This window comes from Penicillium brevicompactum (assembly GCF_028827555.1).
Source record: "Penicillium brevicompactum strain IBT 35665 chromosome Unknown utg000007l_segment0_segment0, whole genome shotgun sequence".
NCBI classification, from domain to species: Eukaryota; Fungi; Ascomycota; class Eurotiomycetes; order Eurotiales; family Aspergillaceae; genus Penicillium; species Penicillium brevicompactum.
Genome location: NW_026623210.1, coordinates 1,263,438 through 1,278,027, shown reverse-complemented (window position 1 = coordinate 1,278,027; position 14,590 = coordinate 1,263,438). Strand labels below are relative to the sequence as shown.

The 14,590-nt window shown below is 51.1% G+C and overlaps 5 protein-coding genes across 5 annotated transcripts; 4 read left to right on the top strand and 1 right to left on the bottom strand.

Annotated features, from left to right (window-relative positions):
- Positions 1 to 470: 470 nt before the first annotated feature.
- Positions 471 to 2,774, top strand: N7506_011245 (putative NADH-ubiquinone oxidoreductase 64 kDa subunit; the record flags this gene model as incomplete). Its single annotated transcript, XM_056960538.1, has 5 exons — positions 471 to 1,290; positions 1,344 to 1,684; positions 1,742 to 1,892; positions 1,956 to 2,687; positions 2,758 to 2,774. The coding sequence occupies 5 exons, from the start codon at positions 471 to 473 to the stop codon at positions 2,772 to 2,774; spliced, it is 2,061 nt and encodes a 686-aa protein (XP_056806693.1).
- A 760-nt stretch (positions 2,775 to 3,534) lies between these two features.
- Positions 3,535 to 4,817, bottom strand: N7506_011244 (glucose-induced degradation complex GID8; the record flags this gene model as incomplete). The annotated part of the gene is made up of 4 exons (XM_056960537.1): positions 3,535 to 4,041; positions 4,286 to 4,481; positions 4,668 to 4,747; positions 4,800 to 4,817. 4 exons carry the CDS (start codon positions 4,815 to 4,817, stop codon positions 3,535 to 3,537), a joined length of 801 nt encoding a protein of 266 aa, XP_056806692.1.
- Positions 4,818 to 5,181: 364 nt separating this feature from the next.
- N7506_011243 (uridine kinase family protein) lies at positions 5,182 to 6,961 on the top strand (the record flags this gene model as incomplete). Its single annotated transcript, XM_056960536.1, has 8 exons — positions 5,182 to 5,352; positions 5,418 to 5,545; positions 5,603 to 5,747; positions 5,801 to 5,843; positions 5,898 to 6,011; positions 6,068 to 6,109; positions 6,160 to 6,391; positions 6,478 to 6,961. 8 exons carry the CDS (start codon positions 5,182 to 5,184, stop codon positions 6,959 to 6,961), a joined length of 1,359 nt encoding a protein of 452 aa, XP_056806691.1.
- A 467-nt stretch (positions 6,962 to 7,428) lies between these two features.
- N7506_011242 (pre-rRNA-processing protein ESF1) lies at positions 7,429 to 9,648 on the top strand (the record flags this gene model as incomplete). Its single annotated transcript, XM_056960535.1, has 2 exons — positions 7,429 to 7,492; positions 7,556 to 9,648. 2 exons carry the CDS (start codon positions 7,429 to 7,431, stop codon positions 9,646 to 9,648), a joined length of 2,157 nt encoding a protein of 718 aa, XP_056806690.1.
- A 1,152-nt stretch (positions 9,649 to 10,800) lies between these two features.
- On the top strand, positions 10,801 to 14,397 carry N7506_011241 (uncharacterized protein; the record flags this gene model as incomplete). Its single annotated transcript, XM_056960534.1, has 1 exon — positions 10,801 to 14,397. One exon carries the CDS (start codon positions 10,801 to 10,803, stop codon positions 14,395 to 14,397), a length of 3,597 nt encoding a protein of 1,198 aa, XP_056806689.1.
- Positions 14,398 to 14,590: the final 193 nt, after the last annotated feature.

The following is a 14,590-nucleotide window of genomic DNA, read 5'->3' as shown; positions in this document are numbered from 1 at the left end:
CACAGTTTCATGGGTAATGACCTTCTTTGCTTTCCGAGGAGTGGCTTGTTCTTTTTGTCCATACACCCTGGGAGGTTACGCCGATTTCCATTAGCTATGAGTATATAATAGAAAATCTATCACCAAAAGCGATTGGCTTGAAGATAATGTTCTATCTCGAACTAGTTGTCGGTGAAAATTTGCAACGGAAGCCGGCTTGTCGTATGAGTTCTTCGTTCTGATGCCGGGATCCCGAGTATCTGCCACGTGACCGGCACGAGATGACGTCGCAGATCGATGCAGGTGTGTACCGGCATCATTTCTTGTCTTCCTAGCATATTATTTTGAGTTGTGTTCTCTTGCAGCCTTCCCCTCTGTTTCAGATTGTTTTGAGCCCCTTGTTAATTGAGTCCACAGGGACGAGCCATGAGCTGCTTCGTCTCTGTATATTGAACATACCCAGCGCCAGCTTTCTCCCCTTGCACGTCACAATGCTGAACGCGATGCTGCGCCGGAGTCGGGCAACCGGCACCGCGCTTCGATCTGTGGAATCATTACCAGGTCGAGTCCATGCCTCGATGGCGTCCGTGACATGTCGCCAGTCTTCCGCACGTTCCTTACACACTCCCCGACGGCCTGTTCTCCAATGGCGCACCTTGGCACCGACATCCACGCCGATCCGGTCTAAATCCGACAAATCCGAAATCGCAGCTAAGGTGCAGCCATTGCGACGATCTGCAATTGCGACCGCTCTGACCAAACTTTTTACATACTGCGGTGTTTTCATCGTTTCTAGCGGTGCTATTGTGGTAGCCTTCTTTATCTATGACGCAAGTACCTACCACGAGAGCACGACGGCCGCCGATATCCCTGTGTCGGAATTGGCGCTCAACCCGCGCCGTGGAGGTCCCAAGAACTTGCCTATTGCCGATGTGCTCGTCGGCGACTATGACTCCGAGTCTATGCTTGAGCAGAAGGATAAGCCTCGCCTGGTCATTCTGGGCACTGGCTGGGGTAGCATTGCGCTACTCAAGAACCTGAATCCCTCGGATTACCACGTTACCGTCGTTTCGCCTACGAATTACTTCTTGTTTACTCCCATGCTGCCGTCTGCTACCGTGGGCACCTTGGGTCTTCGGTCTCTCGTTGAACCTGTGAGGCGGATCATTGAGCGGGTCAACGGTCACTTCCTCAAGGCTTCTGCAACTGATGTGGACTTCTCCGCGAAATTGGTTGAAGTATCTCAGGTGGATAATGATGGCGTGAAGAAAAATTTCTATCTGCCATATGACAAGCTTGTTGTTGGTGTCGGTATGTTCATTCCGCTAAATGTCTCATGTCTCAAATTCTTAATTGTCTTCCAGGATGTATTACAAACCCACATGGAGTCAAGGGTCTCGAGCACTGTGACTTCCTTAAAACTATTGACGATGCTCGCCGGATCAAGAACAAGGTGCTGGAGAACATGGAGCTGGCCTGTCTTCCTACTACGACCGACGAGGAGCGCAGACGTCTGCTTTCCTTCGTGATCTGTGGTGGTGGTCCCACTGGTGTTGAGTTCGCTGCCGAGCTGTACGACTTGCTGAATGAGGACTTGCTCAATTCGTTCCCTCGCATTGTCCGAAATGAGATCTCTGTCCACATTGTTCAAAGCCGATCTCATATTTTGAACACGTACGACGAAGCTCTCTCTAAATACGCCGAGGTACATTCGATCTCCATGCCATCTATTAAATATTTCCCTGAAGCTAATCTATAACAGAGTCGGTTTACACGCGATGGCGTTGAGGTGTTGACCAATGCCCGTGTCAAGGAAATCCGGAGCGATCGGGTTCTCTTCACCCAGATAGAAGACGGCAAAGCCGTAATCAAAGAGATCCCCACCGCATTCTGCCTGTGGTCGACTGGTGTTGGTAAGCATATATTGGACACATGCTGTTATGGAAATGTTGGATTCTAATACACAATCTGTTCAGCTCGCGCCGAGATTTCCGAAACCCTCTCTAACAAGTTGGAGGGACAGAACAACAAGCATGCCCTTGAGACCGACGCTCATCTCCGAATGATCGGTGCTCCTCTGGGCGATGTTTACGCCATCGGCGACTGCTCGACAGTTCAGAACAACGTTGCTGAAAACATTATCCGATTCCTCCGCACGATCGCCTGGGAGAAGGGCCGTGACCCTGAGAAGGTGCACCTCACCTTCCCGGAGTGGACAGAGTTTGCCGGACGAGTGAAGAGGCGCTTCCCGCAAGCATCCAACCATCTTCGCAGACTGGATCTGCTCTTCGAGCAGTATGACAAGGACCACTCCGGCACTCTCGACTACGGCGAGCTCTCCGAGCTCCTGCACCAGATCGACACCAAGCTCACTTCCTTGCCCGCTACCGCTCAGCGTGCTAACCAGCAGGGCGTGTACCTCGGCCGTAAGCTGACCAAGATTGCGGCTGCTCTTCCCGGACTCAAGGCCAACGAGATCGACTATGGTGATCTTGATGAGGCTGTCTACAAGGCTTTCAAGTACAGACATCTTGGAAGCTTGGCGTACATCAGTAACGCAGCTATCTTCGACTTTGGTGGTATGAGCTTCAGCGGTGGTGTGGTTGCTATGTATCTCTGGCGCAGTATCTACTTCGCTGAGAGTGTGAGCTTCCGCACTCGCTGTATGCTGGCTATGGATTGGGCCAAGAGAGCGGTCTTTGGAAGAGGTAAGGTTCCCTGCTGACAGCACATGCTGTACTCTATCTATATCTCGGGACTAACTTTCTCCTTTTCCAGATCTCATGAGCTTCTAAAAGAACATACTTTTCTTTGAGATGGACAGGCATGTGCTCTGTGCTCAATAGACAGCCTGGTCATCTCTTGCCAACTTCGAGGCATCTAAAAGATCTGTACTAGATCTTGCTTTTTTGATTATACTTGTAGCTCAGCGTGATTTACCTAGACTTGCGCTTTCAAAGAAATGTTTGTTGTACCTGATTCTCCTACGCATGAGCGAGCTGCCTTTTTGATATAACCTAATTTCAATATTGCGGCGACCAGTGAAAGCACACAAGTTTTCCAAGGTTCGCCTGGGCAGTATTTGTTGACTACCGGGAGCAGCCACCCCATCCATCCATCCATGGATAGACATGACTACGTACCTCTGTGACATCATGAAAGTACATACATGGCCCCTTTACTTCCAAGGTTGGGAATTGCAAGATTGTACGCTGGAGAATTGATCGTATTCAATGAACATTGACCCAACCCAAAGGACTTGGATAAGCTCTGCTTGCATCGAAATGAAAGTTCAATCCGCAGCATCTACAGAACAGCGGGAGCGTAATAAGACCGAAAAATTCTCTGCCAAGATCTGGAATATGAAAATCATTTGTATTGTGGACGTGTTGCCATGACGCCGATGATGAAACCGTGGAAACCAACCACTGAACGCCGGAAGATGTGGATCACAGACGCCACGCTAGACGGTCAAAAGGACAAAAAAAAAGACGTAAAAAGCTCTGCCGGGCAGGACTGGCTACTGCTTCCGGGGGGTGCCGTGAGAACATTCGATCAAGAGACCGTGTGGTCGTTGTCGCTGTTGTTAGACATCAAAATGTCACTAACATTAGCGAGATCGTTACTGTTACTGGTGTTATTCGAATCGCCAACCAAGCCGATGTCCAGGGTATCCGGGATGTCTTTCTTGGTGTCGCGTGCCTTCTTCTCGGCAAAAGCCCTGAGCTTCACAAGGTTGCGCAGCCGGGCCTCTTTACGAGCGCCCTGGTTTTGCAAGATTGCCTGATTCACTCGGGTCGCGATTTCTTTACGGAGCGAAGGGTCTAGGAGTGACGCCAACGCAGGATCAAGTTTATCACTCGGGAAAATAAGGAGGGCAAGGGTCCGCTCGAGATCCGAAAGGAACTGAGGGTTTGTGGGAGCGCGTGGTGCTAGTTGAGACGTAGCAAAGTCCAAGGCCGAGGTTATGTCGCTTCCAGGGGTGTCCATACAGACGCGGATCAACTCAACCAATTGCAAGCGCAAGAGAGCGAAATGCAGAGATGGATCTTCGTCAAGGATCTGTTGGATTCATGGTTAGCCTTTGCACTTCAAAATGATTGAGTGATATGCTGAAGAGAGATCCAATGGTTTGGCAATTGCTCATACTGAGGACTGAAGATGTTTGTTTTTCTGCAAATGCCCCCGAAGGGGTCTTAAGAGTGGTGCATGAAACTTGGTATAATCATAGCAAAAAGGGAAAAGGCCGGTGGGGCCTCAATGGGGAAAACAGGAAAAGTGAAAAGTGAAGGATCAAAAATCTTACCTGAGGGTTCAACTCGTTGATCTTTTCCACTGCCACCTGGATATCGCCAGAATGGATGGCAGTACGGATATCAACACGCTCCTGAATGGCTTGGAGATCCGTCGTGAGCTGGATATTGGCTTCGACTGCAAATTTCTGCGCAGCCGCCGGGTATCCGTTCGTGACTAGGTAGTCCATGACTAGGTAGTTGATATCACTGCAGTAACCTCGTTAGCAACCATTTGGGATTATGATTGAGTGAAATTGTGCATTGGTGACGTGAATCAGAAGGACAAGTCAATAGTTTCTCCTCACATGTTTTCAGAGAGATTCCCAACTTGATTTTCAAGAGCATCATGTCACGGTGGTGTGGAGGGGGATAGGGGTAGGGAGATAGACTCACGTCTTAGATGGCTTGACGTCTTCGAGCTTTCGCTCGAAGTGATGCCAGGTGGGAGTCGCAGTCGAGGGAGTGCGAGACATCTGCACAGTGTTAAAATCCCAGCGACCACGGTTTTCAACCCGAGAAGCATACGAGATTAGCCGACGACATTATGAGCTGACCAGTCTGATATCTGGTTCAAAGCTATCCGTAAAACTGGAAACCCCGAGAGACGAAGGCCATGGGGAGAGGCAAATCGCTTGTGGGAGAAGACCGGGTTGGATGCGGAAGTGAAAAGAGAAGAGACTGCTCGCGGCAGAAGAAGTAGCTTAAGCGAATGTTGTGCGCTAAACCCAAATTAGACAATGACTCAGCATCGACCCAGTCTTTTCGATCCAATCATATTCCAGCCCGCCCACTAAGCTACTTCGGGCAATCCTGGTTAGGTAATATCGTGGGCCCTCTTTCAAGATCGCAGTTTCAAAATTCGTGGAAGTCCAAAGATACCTGCTTCTCTTGTAGGAGATCTGTAGATATGGAGTCGATTTCACCCTTTTACTCTATGTCCACCGAGGTGCGGTACTCTCCCCCATGGCAGGATTTGAGTATCATCGGCATTGCTGGTAGCTCCGGCTCGGGCAAGACCTCTGTGGCCATGGAAATCGTCAGATCATTGAACTTGCCTTGGGTGGTGATTCTTGTAATGGTAAAGCCCTATCATCCAGGGTTAAACGCTGGTAACGGGCTTTTGATCTGATGTTTTGCACGCAGGACTCGTTTTACAAGACCTTATCTTCCGAGGAACACCACAGGGCTCATGCAAATGATTATGACTTTGATTGCCCAGACTCGATCGACTTTGACCTTTTGGTTCAAACACTCCGGGACCTCAAGAAAGGGTAGGTTAACACCTTGGACGAGTTTGGTTTCTTCGACCTGACTGTAGCGCTATCTAGAAAAAAAGCCAACATCCCGGTTTACTCTTTTGCTGATCACCAGCGCCAACCTCAAACGACAACCCTCTATTCTCCCCGAGTGATCATCCTTGAGGGTATTCTGGCACTGCATGATCCCAGAATTGTGGAGATGCTTGATGTCAAGGTATATTGAAGCCACTGCTGCTCTCATTATGATTGCTAACCATAGTAATATAGATATTCGTCGAAGCTGATATGGATGTGTGCTTAGGTCGCAGAAGTCAGTCTTCCCAAAGCAACCATTCAATGATTTAGCTGACAAGCAATTCTCTAGTTCTTCGTGATGTCCGCGAGCGAGGGCGTGACATTGAAGGCATTGTCAAGCAGTGGTTTGATTACGTGAAGCCTTCTTACACAAAATTCGTGGAACCCCAACGCTCCATCTCAGGTTTCTCGTACAACATTGCTTCCCCCCAAAATCGGTTTCTAATTCTGACCTCCCAGATATCATCATCCCCCGCGGCATTCAAAACAAGACTGCCATCGGTAGGAACCCCCATCGGCTGCTTCAAGAGCCCAGTGCTAACTGGACTTAGATATGGTGGTCAAACACATCCAGCGCAAGCTTCAAGAGAAGTCTGAACATCACAGTGAAGAGCTCCACAGACTAGGATTGATTGCAGCCAAGGTAGAACTACCTTCTAATGTGCACGTGCTACCTTCAACTCCACAGTTTGTTGGTATGAATACCATATTACAGAACCCAGAGACCGAGCAAGAGGACTTTGTCTTCTACTTCGATCGACTAGCGTCAATTTTGATTGAAAGGTACTGCTTATCATCTCTTCTACTGCGTTTTTTCTTTTGCTGGTTCTTTCTCCTGGTATATGAGCAGACATGCTGATCAGAAACAGAGCTTTGGACATGACCACATATGTCTCGGCAAATGTGGAAACTCCACAAGGAAATACATACCTTGGCCTGCACCCCAAAGGAGCCGTCTCTGCCGTGGCCTTGCTGCGTGGAGGATCATGCTTGGAAACAGCACTCAAGCGATCTATCCCTGACTGCATCACTGGCCGCGTACTTATTCAAACAAACGAAAGCAACGAAGAACCCGAGCTGCATTATCTAAAGCTTCCATCACACATCGAGGAGCACTCCACGGTCATCCTCATGGATTCACAGATGACTAGCGGCAGTGCCGCGCTTATGGCTGTTCGTGTTTTGCTCGATCACGGAGTAGCACAGGAACGCATTGTCTTCGTGACTTGTGCGGCAGGTGAACTGGGCCTCAAGCGACTTGTCGCTGTGTATCCCAAGATCAACGTGATTGTTGGGCGTATCGAGGCAGAGGGAGAGCCTCGCTGGATAGAGAAGCGATACTTTGGATGTTAACCTACCGGTGACATAAGTACATAAGTTGCTCATGAAAAACCCCGAGCTGAGCTTTGCATTTTTGGGAGTGGTTTCAGCACTACATTTTCGCGTCTTTCCTTAGCCTCAACCAAGCTTGAACAGAGTACCAGTAAATACTATGGTGGTATTTCAATTTTCCCAAACCTATAGGAGGATGTTGTTAAACATATTGTTAATAGTGAATTTCAGTAGAGGATAATCTGAGATAAATAGTAGAAAGACATCCAAAGTGCATCAATTAATTCGAACAAAAATGTCGCATGACTTAGCGGTGATGGATGCACGTGTTTGACCGCCTTAGTTGCGGCGGGCAGAAAAAAGAAATAATTTATCGGTCTCGGTCGACTTTCGCTGTAAAGTTAACGATCCCCCGTCGACGTTCATTCACCGCAAACCCCCTCCTGCTTTTGTTCTGGTGTTTCTAGTGAATTCAGATAGCAATCACCATGGCAGGCCCAGACAAGAAAAAGAAGGGCAGCAAGTCCAAAGCCGAAAAAGGCCCAGTGATCAGTATGTATACTCGAAATATTGAAGAGAGACACAATAGAGTACTAACTTTATGTGCCATTGCAGCTGATTCTCGTTTCGAGAACATCCAGACCGATCCTCGCTACCGCCTTCCCAGCAAACGCCAGACTCATGTCAAGCTCGATAAGCGCTTCAAGCACATGCTTGACGATAAGGACTTTTCTCGCAATGCTGCTGTCGACCGCTACGGAAGAAAGCTCTCCAAAGATGACACCAAGGAAAAGTTGAAGAAGTTCTACCAAGTGGATGAAGACGACGAGGAAGACGAAGACGACGAGGCCGACGATGATGAAGAAGTCAAGAAGGAACTGAAACGCGTCAACGCCAGCTCTTATGACCCTGCCCGTGATGGTGGCTTCGAGTCTTCTTCCTCTGAGGAAAGCTCCAGTGAAGAGGAGGAAGACGAGGCGGAGGATGATGAGGACGAAGCGGCACAGTTCCCCGACAAGCAGCAGTCTGATGTACCAATCGGAGAAGTGACAAATCGCATAGCTGTGGTCAATCTTGATTGGGACAACATCCGCGCAGAGGACTTGATGACTGTCGTCTCCAGTTTTCTGCCACCCAGTGGACGAGTGTTGAACGTCACAGTCTATCCCAGCGAATTCGGCAGGGAGCGCATGGAGCGGGAAGAAGCAGAAGGTCCCCCACGGGAGATCTTCGCAAGCAGCAAGAAGAACAAGAGCAAGCACGATGGCTCAGAGGATGAGGAGCTTGACTCTGACGAGGAAGAGGAAGAGATCAAAAACTCGATATTGAAGGGTGATGATGGTGAAGAGTTCAACTCTACGCAACTCCGACGGTACCAGCTTGACCGTCTGCGTTATTACTACGCCATCGTCCAATTTTCATCAAAGGACGTCGCCAAGCACGTTTACGATCTAATTGATGGTGCCGAATACCTCTCCAGTGCCAATTTCTTCGATCTTCGATTTGTCCCCGATGAGACGGACTTCTCTGACGACAAGCCTCGAGACGAGTGTTCTCGCATCCCTGACGACTATAAGCCCACTGAGTTTGTTACCGATGCTCTGCAGCACAGCAAAGTCAAGTTGACATGGGACGCGGACGACAAGTCAAGGAAGGAAGCCCAAGCTCGTGCGTTCCGCGGCTCGCGCGCAGACATTGATGAGAACGATCTGAAGGCCTACCTCGGCAGCGATAGTTCAGATGACGAGAGCGAGGATGACGAAGATGGAGGAGTGGAAGTCGTCGACACTACAGGAGGGGAGCCATCGACCACAAAGCTGTCCAAGAAAGAAGCCGAAAGACAGCGCATGCGGGCATTGCTTGGATTGAGCGCCGAGCCTACCCGCTCTAAGCAGGACGCCCCTGTCGGTGAGATGGAGGTCACATTCACATCAGGCTTGGCTGGCGGTCGCGGCAAGGACAGCATTTTCGAGAATGAGCCAGAGATCGAAGAGACCACAGTTGAAAAATACGTGCGCAAAGAGCGCGAGCGCAAGAAGCGCCGCAAGGAGAAGCTCAAGGCCTCTAAGCGTGGTGAGGAGGATGGATCTGGCAAAGAGGATGGCGCAGACAGCGCGGACGAAGCTGGCACAGCCGAGGTACCGCCGCAGGATGAGGAAGATGCTGGATTCAACGATCCCTTCTTTGAGGACCCCGATGGCAAGGCCACAGCTATCTCTCGGCGCAAGGAAGAAAAGCGGAAGAAGCGCGAGGAACGTGCTGCCGAGGAAGCTGCATCGGCTGCTCAGCGGGCTGAGCTGGAGCTGCTGATGGTGGACGATGAAAAGGCCAACATCAAGCACTTTGACATGAACGAGATTGAGAAGGCCGAGAAGCAAGCCCGCAAGAAGGGCAAGGGCAAGAAGAACAAGAAGCTGGAACCCGCCCCCACGGATGACTTCAATGTCAACGTCAGCGATCCTCGTTTCTCCCGTTTGTACGACAGCCACGACTTTGCCATTGACCCTACCAACCCCCGATTCAAGTCAACATCCGGCATGAAGGCTCTTCTGGACGAAGGACGCAAGCGCCGACGCACTGGTGATGACGCAGAAACCGAGGCACCGGTAGAACGTCGGGAAAGCAAGAAGAAGCAGAAGAAGACCTCCAAGGAATCCAACTCTGAGGAATTGAAGCGTCTGGTGGACAAGGTCAAACGTTCTCACTAAGAAAAGAAAAAGAAAATGTGGAATTTTACCTCGAAATTATATTGAAACCTTGAAGTTGATGTACATTTAAACTTTGGAAGCCATTTGATTGAACGATATTTGTCAACAAACACCTTATACATATATTGCGATGCTACTCCGTAGATATGGTGTATATGCGATCTCCATGTGGAGGTTTGAACATTTCAAAACGCTGTTCCAGGAAATGCAAGGGAACCCTCAGCTAAACCAGCAACACGTGGCTGGAAAGAGCCCAGTGTGTTTCTCGGTCGGTGTATAACGACCACATCAGAATCCCGCCATCACGGTTGCAGTCGCAGGCATGATGCCTGTCTCACGTGAGGTGTGATTGACGGTGTGTAGATAGCATATGCCCACGTTGAGTAACAATCTGGGAAACCGGTCAATTTCCTCCAATCCGAGGTTCATTGCCACTTCACATCACACAAAACCAACGCCTCCAAATGACACACTTCCTTGCAAAGCCGACCTATAACGGTAACACAATGACGGTAGGAAATAACGACATAGACGCCGGCGGCGATCGCGGTGGCTTTGCGTGAAACGTGAGATATACTCAGCTCCTTTTGGGCTCAAGTGCATGCATTCTCTGAAAGCTATCTGCTCTGCAGGCGGGTTATCCTTGCGACAACAAATCCCATGATGCCCCCATATGTAGGAAATGAGCCCTCTGGCCGCTATAGCGCATGGCAGATAAATCTGATATCATGTGACAGTCTTCACCGCCCTTTCACTTTCGCTCTCCACTCCCTCGGAACGGATCTGTCTATTCAAGTGACTGGGTCTTTTAAAAGCTCTGGGATAATTTCATTTGATCTCCCGGGCTGCGACACAATTATCAGAGTGTGGAGTCGTCGTTGGTGAAAAGCCAAATTCCTCAATTGCTGATCTCGAGCCCCACTGCATGCAGCCCATCCCACCTTTCTCCCCTCTCTCCATTCCGGACATCTCTCAATTCTCTCATCGTTTGATGATGATTCCTGCTCACTCCAATTAAGCTATGGGTGGATGCAGCCTAGTGATCCCTAGCTGTCTGATACCCATCGTTACACCGCGTTAATCGACCAGCCCGTTATCATTTTCCCTGCATCTCCAACCGGTTCTCTTCGTGGGTTGACCCGCTAATTCACCATGCTGGGCCGACTCCTAAGCACCGCCGCCTCGACCTTGAACCCGGCGGCATATTCCTCACGAAACAACGGTACCCCTCTGGAATCGGTCACCGAAGAGGAACACACCTCCGGTCTTCTTTTCCCCGATGCCAGCCTCCTCCGACGTTCCCATACCCACGCGTACCCATTACAGACAACTTTCAATTCTCCAAATGCCTCGACCGCAGGTGCATATGATGACCGTGGGGGCATGGAATTGGATCACATCAAGGATTTTCGTGTGATTGTTGCACAAAATGCGTTGGGTGACCGTGATGCATGTGTCCTACTTGACACCCGTGCTTCTGATTCCTCACCCACCGGTCTCGGAATCGATCCACAGAGCCACGACCAGTCCGGCCCCAGACACACCCGCGCGGTATCCAGCCTCTCCCGTGGGACACGCCGCAACCTCCTTGCCCAGTCTTCTCTCGTCGAATCAAGTCCCATCTCTACCGCCGCAGATGCACGCCGGGCGTCACCGGCCAGCCCTGGCGCATTTTCCCGGGCCCGCGGCCGCAGTTCCACACTGGCACCTTCGGGAACATGGCATGACCCTGGCCAGTCTCGACACTCTTCCGACTCCAATGTCACTGGACTTTTGAATTGCATCTTTGGCAGTAGTGCCTTCAGCTACCGAGGCTCGTCTACCAAAATGCACATCATCTCCGCGGACGAGGATTCCGGGACCGGGACCGGGACCGGAGTTAGTGCATCCCCCGCTGCCCGCAGTCCCCTCTCCCGAGCTTATACCACAGGCAGTCCCTTGGGCCCTATGGGTGCAGCCCGAGGAGCAGAGGACAAGCCACCCTCCAAGGTGACGGTTCTGTTGACTCGCATGTTCAGTGTGAATCTCCCGGAAGGCGCTGAAGCATCCGCTGAACGCCATGACTATGCCAGTGCGCTCTACCAGGAATCTTTACCCGAGATGGAATTTCCATTCCCAGATGTTCACAAGCGCAAGAAAATCAAGGAAAAGAAAACCCCAATGTATGCGGTTGCTATCACGATACAGATACCTCTCATGACACGCAATTCTGGACGGCCTGTATCAAGGTTCAGCACACTTGGTCCGGAAAACCCCCGAACACGCTTTTCAAGCTCGCTTGATTCTGATCATCGCTGGCCGGGCGGGTTTTTCGACGACAGCTTGTCTTCGGCATCTCCACCGGCCAGTTTGGATGAGCGTCTGGACATGCTTGTTGACCATTGGGACGTCATCACTCGAACCCTTTCTCATCTCGAGAGACTTGCTCGTAACGAGATTCTATTCCTCTTGAAGAAGGTAGACTCGCTGTCAGGACCGCATCCGAAGCCAGTGAAGCCTCCAAACATGCAACGCATCAACCAGACCAACGTGCACTTGCCGGCCAATATCCTATCGGTCAATTCGAAACTAAAGGAAGAAGCTATTCGTAGTTCTCGCCGAATAAGCTTGGCCCTTCAAACCCCGTATGTCGTCACAGGACAGAGTCGTTGGGGCGTTTGGCGGGAAGAAGGTCGCTCGATTGTTCGTGGCCTTGGCGACAAAGAGCAAAACTTTTTCTTCTTGGTCATATTGACCGCTTTCCTGGGAAATCATACAGAGTGGCTCAACACCCTTGGTCCGGAGTGGTATCGTCGCCGCCACAATCAGCAGCAAAGGGCCAAGCAGGACGGGGAACCTCTCCTCGCGAACAGAACCGTCATCGTCTGTCCTGATAAGATGACTGCACGCCGTCTTGTGTTCCTACTTGCTGCATTCTTGCCTTCTAAGCAGCGCCTTGAGCCATTGCCCTCGCCACTTCGACCTGGCACATCAGCGTCGATGCGTGCAGTCTCCCAAAGCCCGCCAACTGTGCCGGTGCTTCGCCAAGAGTCCCTTCGGAGGGCGATTGAGCGACGCGCTCGCGCTCAACGAAATATCATGGGCGACAACGAGCACCATCATCGATCTGTGAGCGTTTCCTCGCAGGATACTACCCATGGGTCCGATGTCATAACACCACCTGCGGAATACTCTACAGCTGCGGCCCGCAGAGGATCCGACGCTCGTTCGGTCAGAACTCTCAGCGCGAACATCAACCCCAAGGACGTCCGAGCTGTGAACACGAGTGGGGCGACTACTTCCATGACGACCCAAAGCAGCACTGTCCCAGTTCCACACTTTACTTCCCAACCAAGCAATTTGACTCAAACTCGAGCCCAAACTGGTGCAGCAGAAGGCAATGACAGCCTAGCATCAGAGACCCTGCTGAAGAGTCTTCAACGAAGCGATAGTTCTGCATTGGGCAGCAACGATGGTGCCGCCTCAGGCCGCTGGGGTGGCATTTTCTCGGGTCTTTGGAGCTCCCGCCAAGAATCGTCCGGCGAAGGAAGTGAGCCTTTCCCTCCAGCCGCTTCTCGCAAGACATCCGTTTCCACTATTTCTGGCCCAGCTAGGCGTGGATCTACCGCTTTAAGCCGAATGGTTAAGGAAGTGACGGAACACGAAGATGAATATCGGCCTGAAACCGCGCCTAGCGGGAACATCTCAATTCCCGCTGCCTCAACGGAGCCATCGTCGCTAAGTAGCCAACCCCGCGAGTCCCCGCTGAAGCTGTCCGTACGGGCACAGGAAGGTGTGGTAGATGTTGATCTGCCTCTCCCTGGCTTCATGTCACTTTCTTCATCAGGTGACTCGACGATTGCATCACCAAAGAAGACCAGAACATCTATCACCAGCATGGATGCCGTTGCTTCAACCCACAGCAGTGGATCTGGGTTCCCTGGTACCACGAAAGACAACGATAGCCCGTCGGCTCATGTTGCTGGCTGGTTGAAGTCCTTCCATGAAGATTTCTCACTACAGGCAGTCCGCCCTTATGCTTCTCTGGAAGCTGAAATCAAACGTGCTATGCGGGCCGAACCTTCCCCATATCTTCCTCCCACGTCCGATGTTGATGGCACCGAGAGATGGGTGGACGTTGCAACTACCGTGATTGCAGACACACGGGCCTCTACGGTCAAACGACTCCGTTTGCGACGAAAATACACAGTAGGCCATGACTCTGGCATGTCTCACTCGCCCACTTCTCCCACCAATGGCAAGTCTCGCCAGTCTACGAGTAGCGCTTCTGTCTCGCAGTTCACTGGCTTCTTTTCGGGGCACGACAAATTCTCCAACGGCCCCAACGCCGATGAACAGGAGCAGAGCTGTGTGGAAGAGCGATTTATCGAGGAGCCTCTGATGGATCTCGATGGTGTTTTGGTTGACGCAGTGGAACGCGTTCTAGGACAGAGCGGTTACTCCTCACTCGCACAGTCACGTGCTCCCTCTCCAAATCGTGCTCGGAAAGCCGAAGACAGAGACAAGAGTCATACCACCCGGCCAGATGAAGTCCCTCCCCCTGAGGTTCCTCGCGGCGAATGTCGCAAGATGATCCTTGGAGCACTTGAAGAAGTCGTCCGTATCGTTACTGCCGAACATTGCCGCGAAGACGTGGACAGCGCTGCTAGTCTCGCTGATCGCGAGCGCAGGAGAGCACTCTCGGGCGCTGATAATACTCTGCGTGAAGGAATCCGGAAATGGCTCCTTGACGTTGAAGAAGCTTGGTGATCTGACTTCAACCTAGCTCCAGTGCGGATACTCTTTCATACTGGATATCATTATCTTTCTTTCCCACCCAGTCGGTTTCAACCTACCAGCCCTGGGCCCAGGCTCTCTTCTTCTCCCTCCCCCCTTTTTCTTCTTTACTCTTTTTCCCTTCTCTGTTCCTTCATTCCATCTCTGCATCTACTGGTCTTGACTT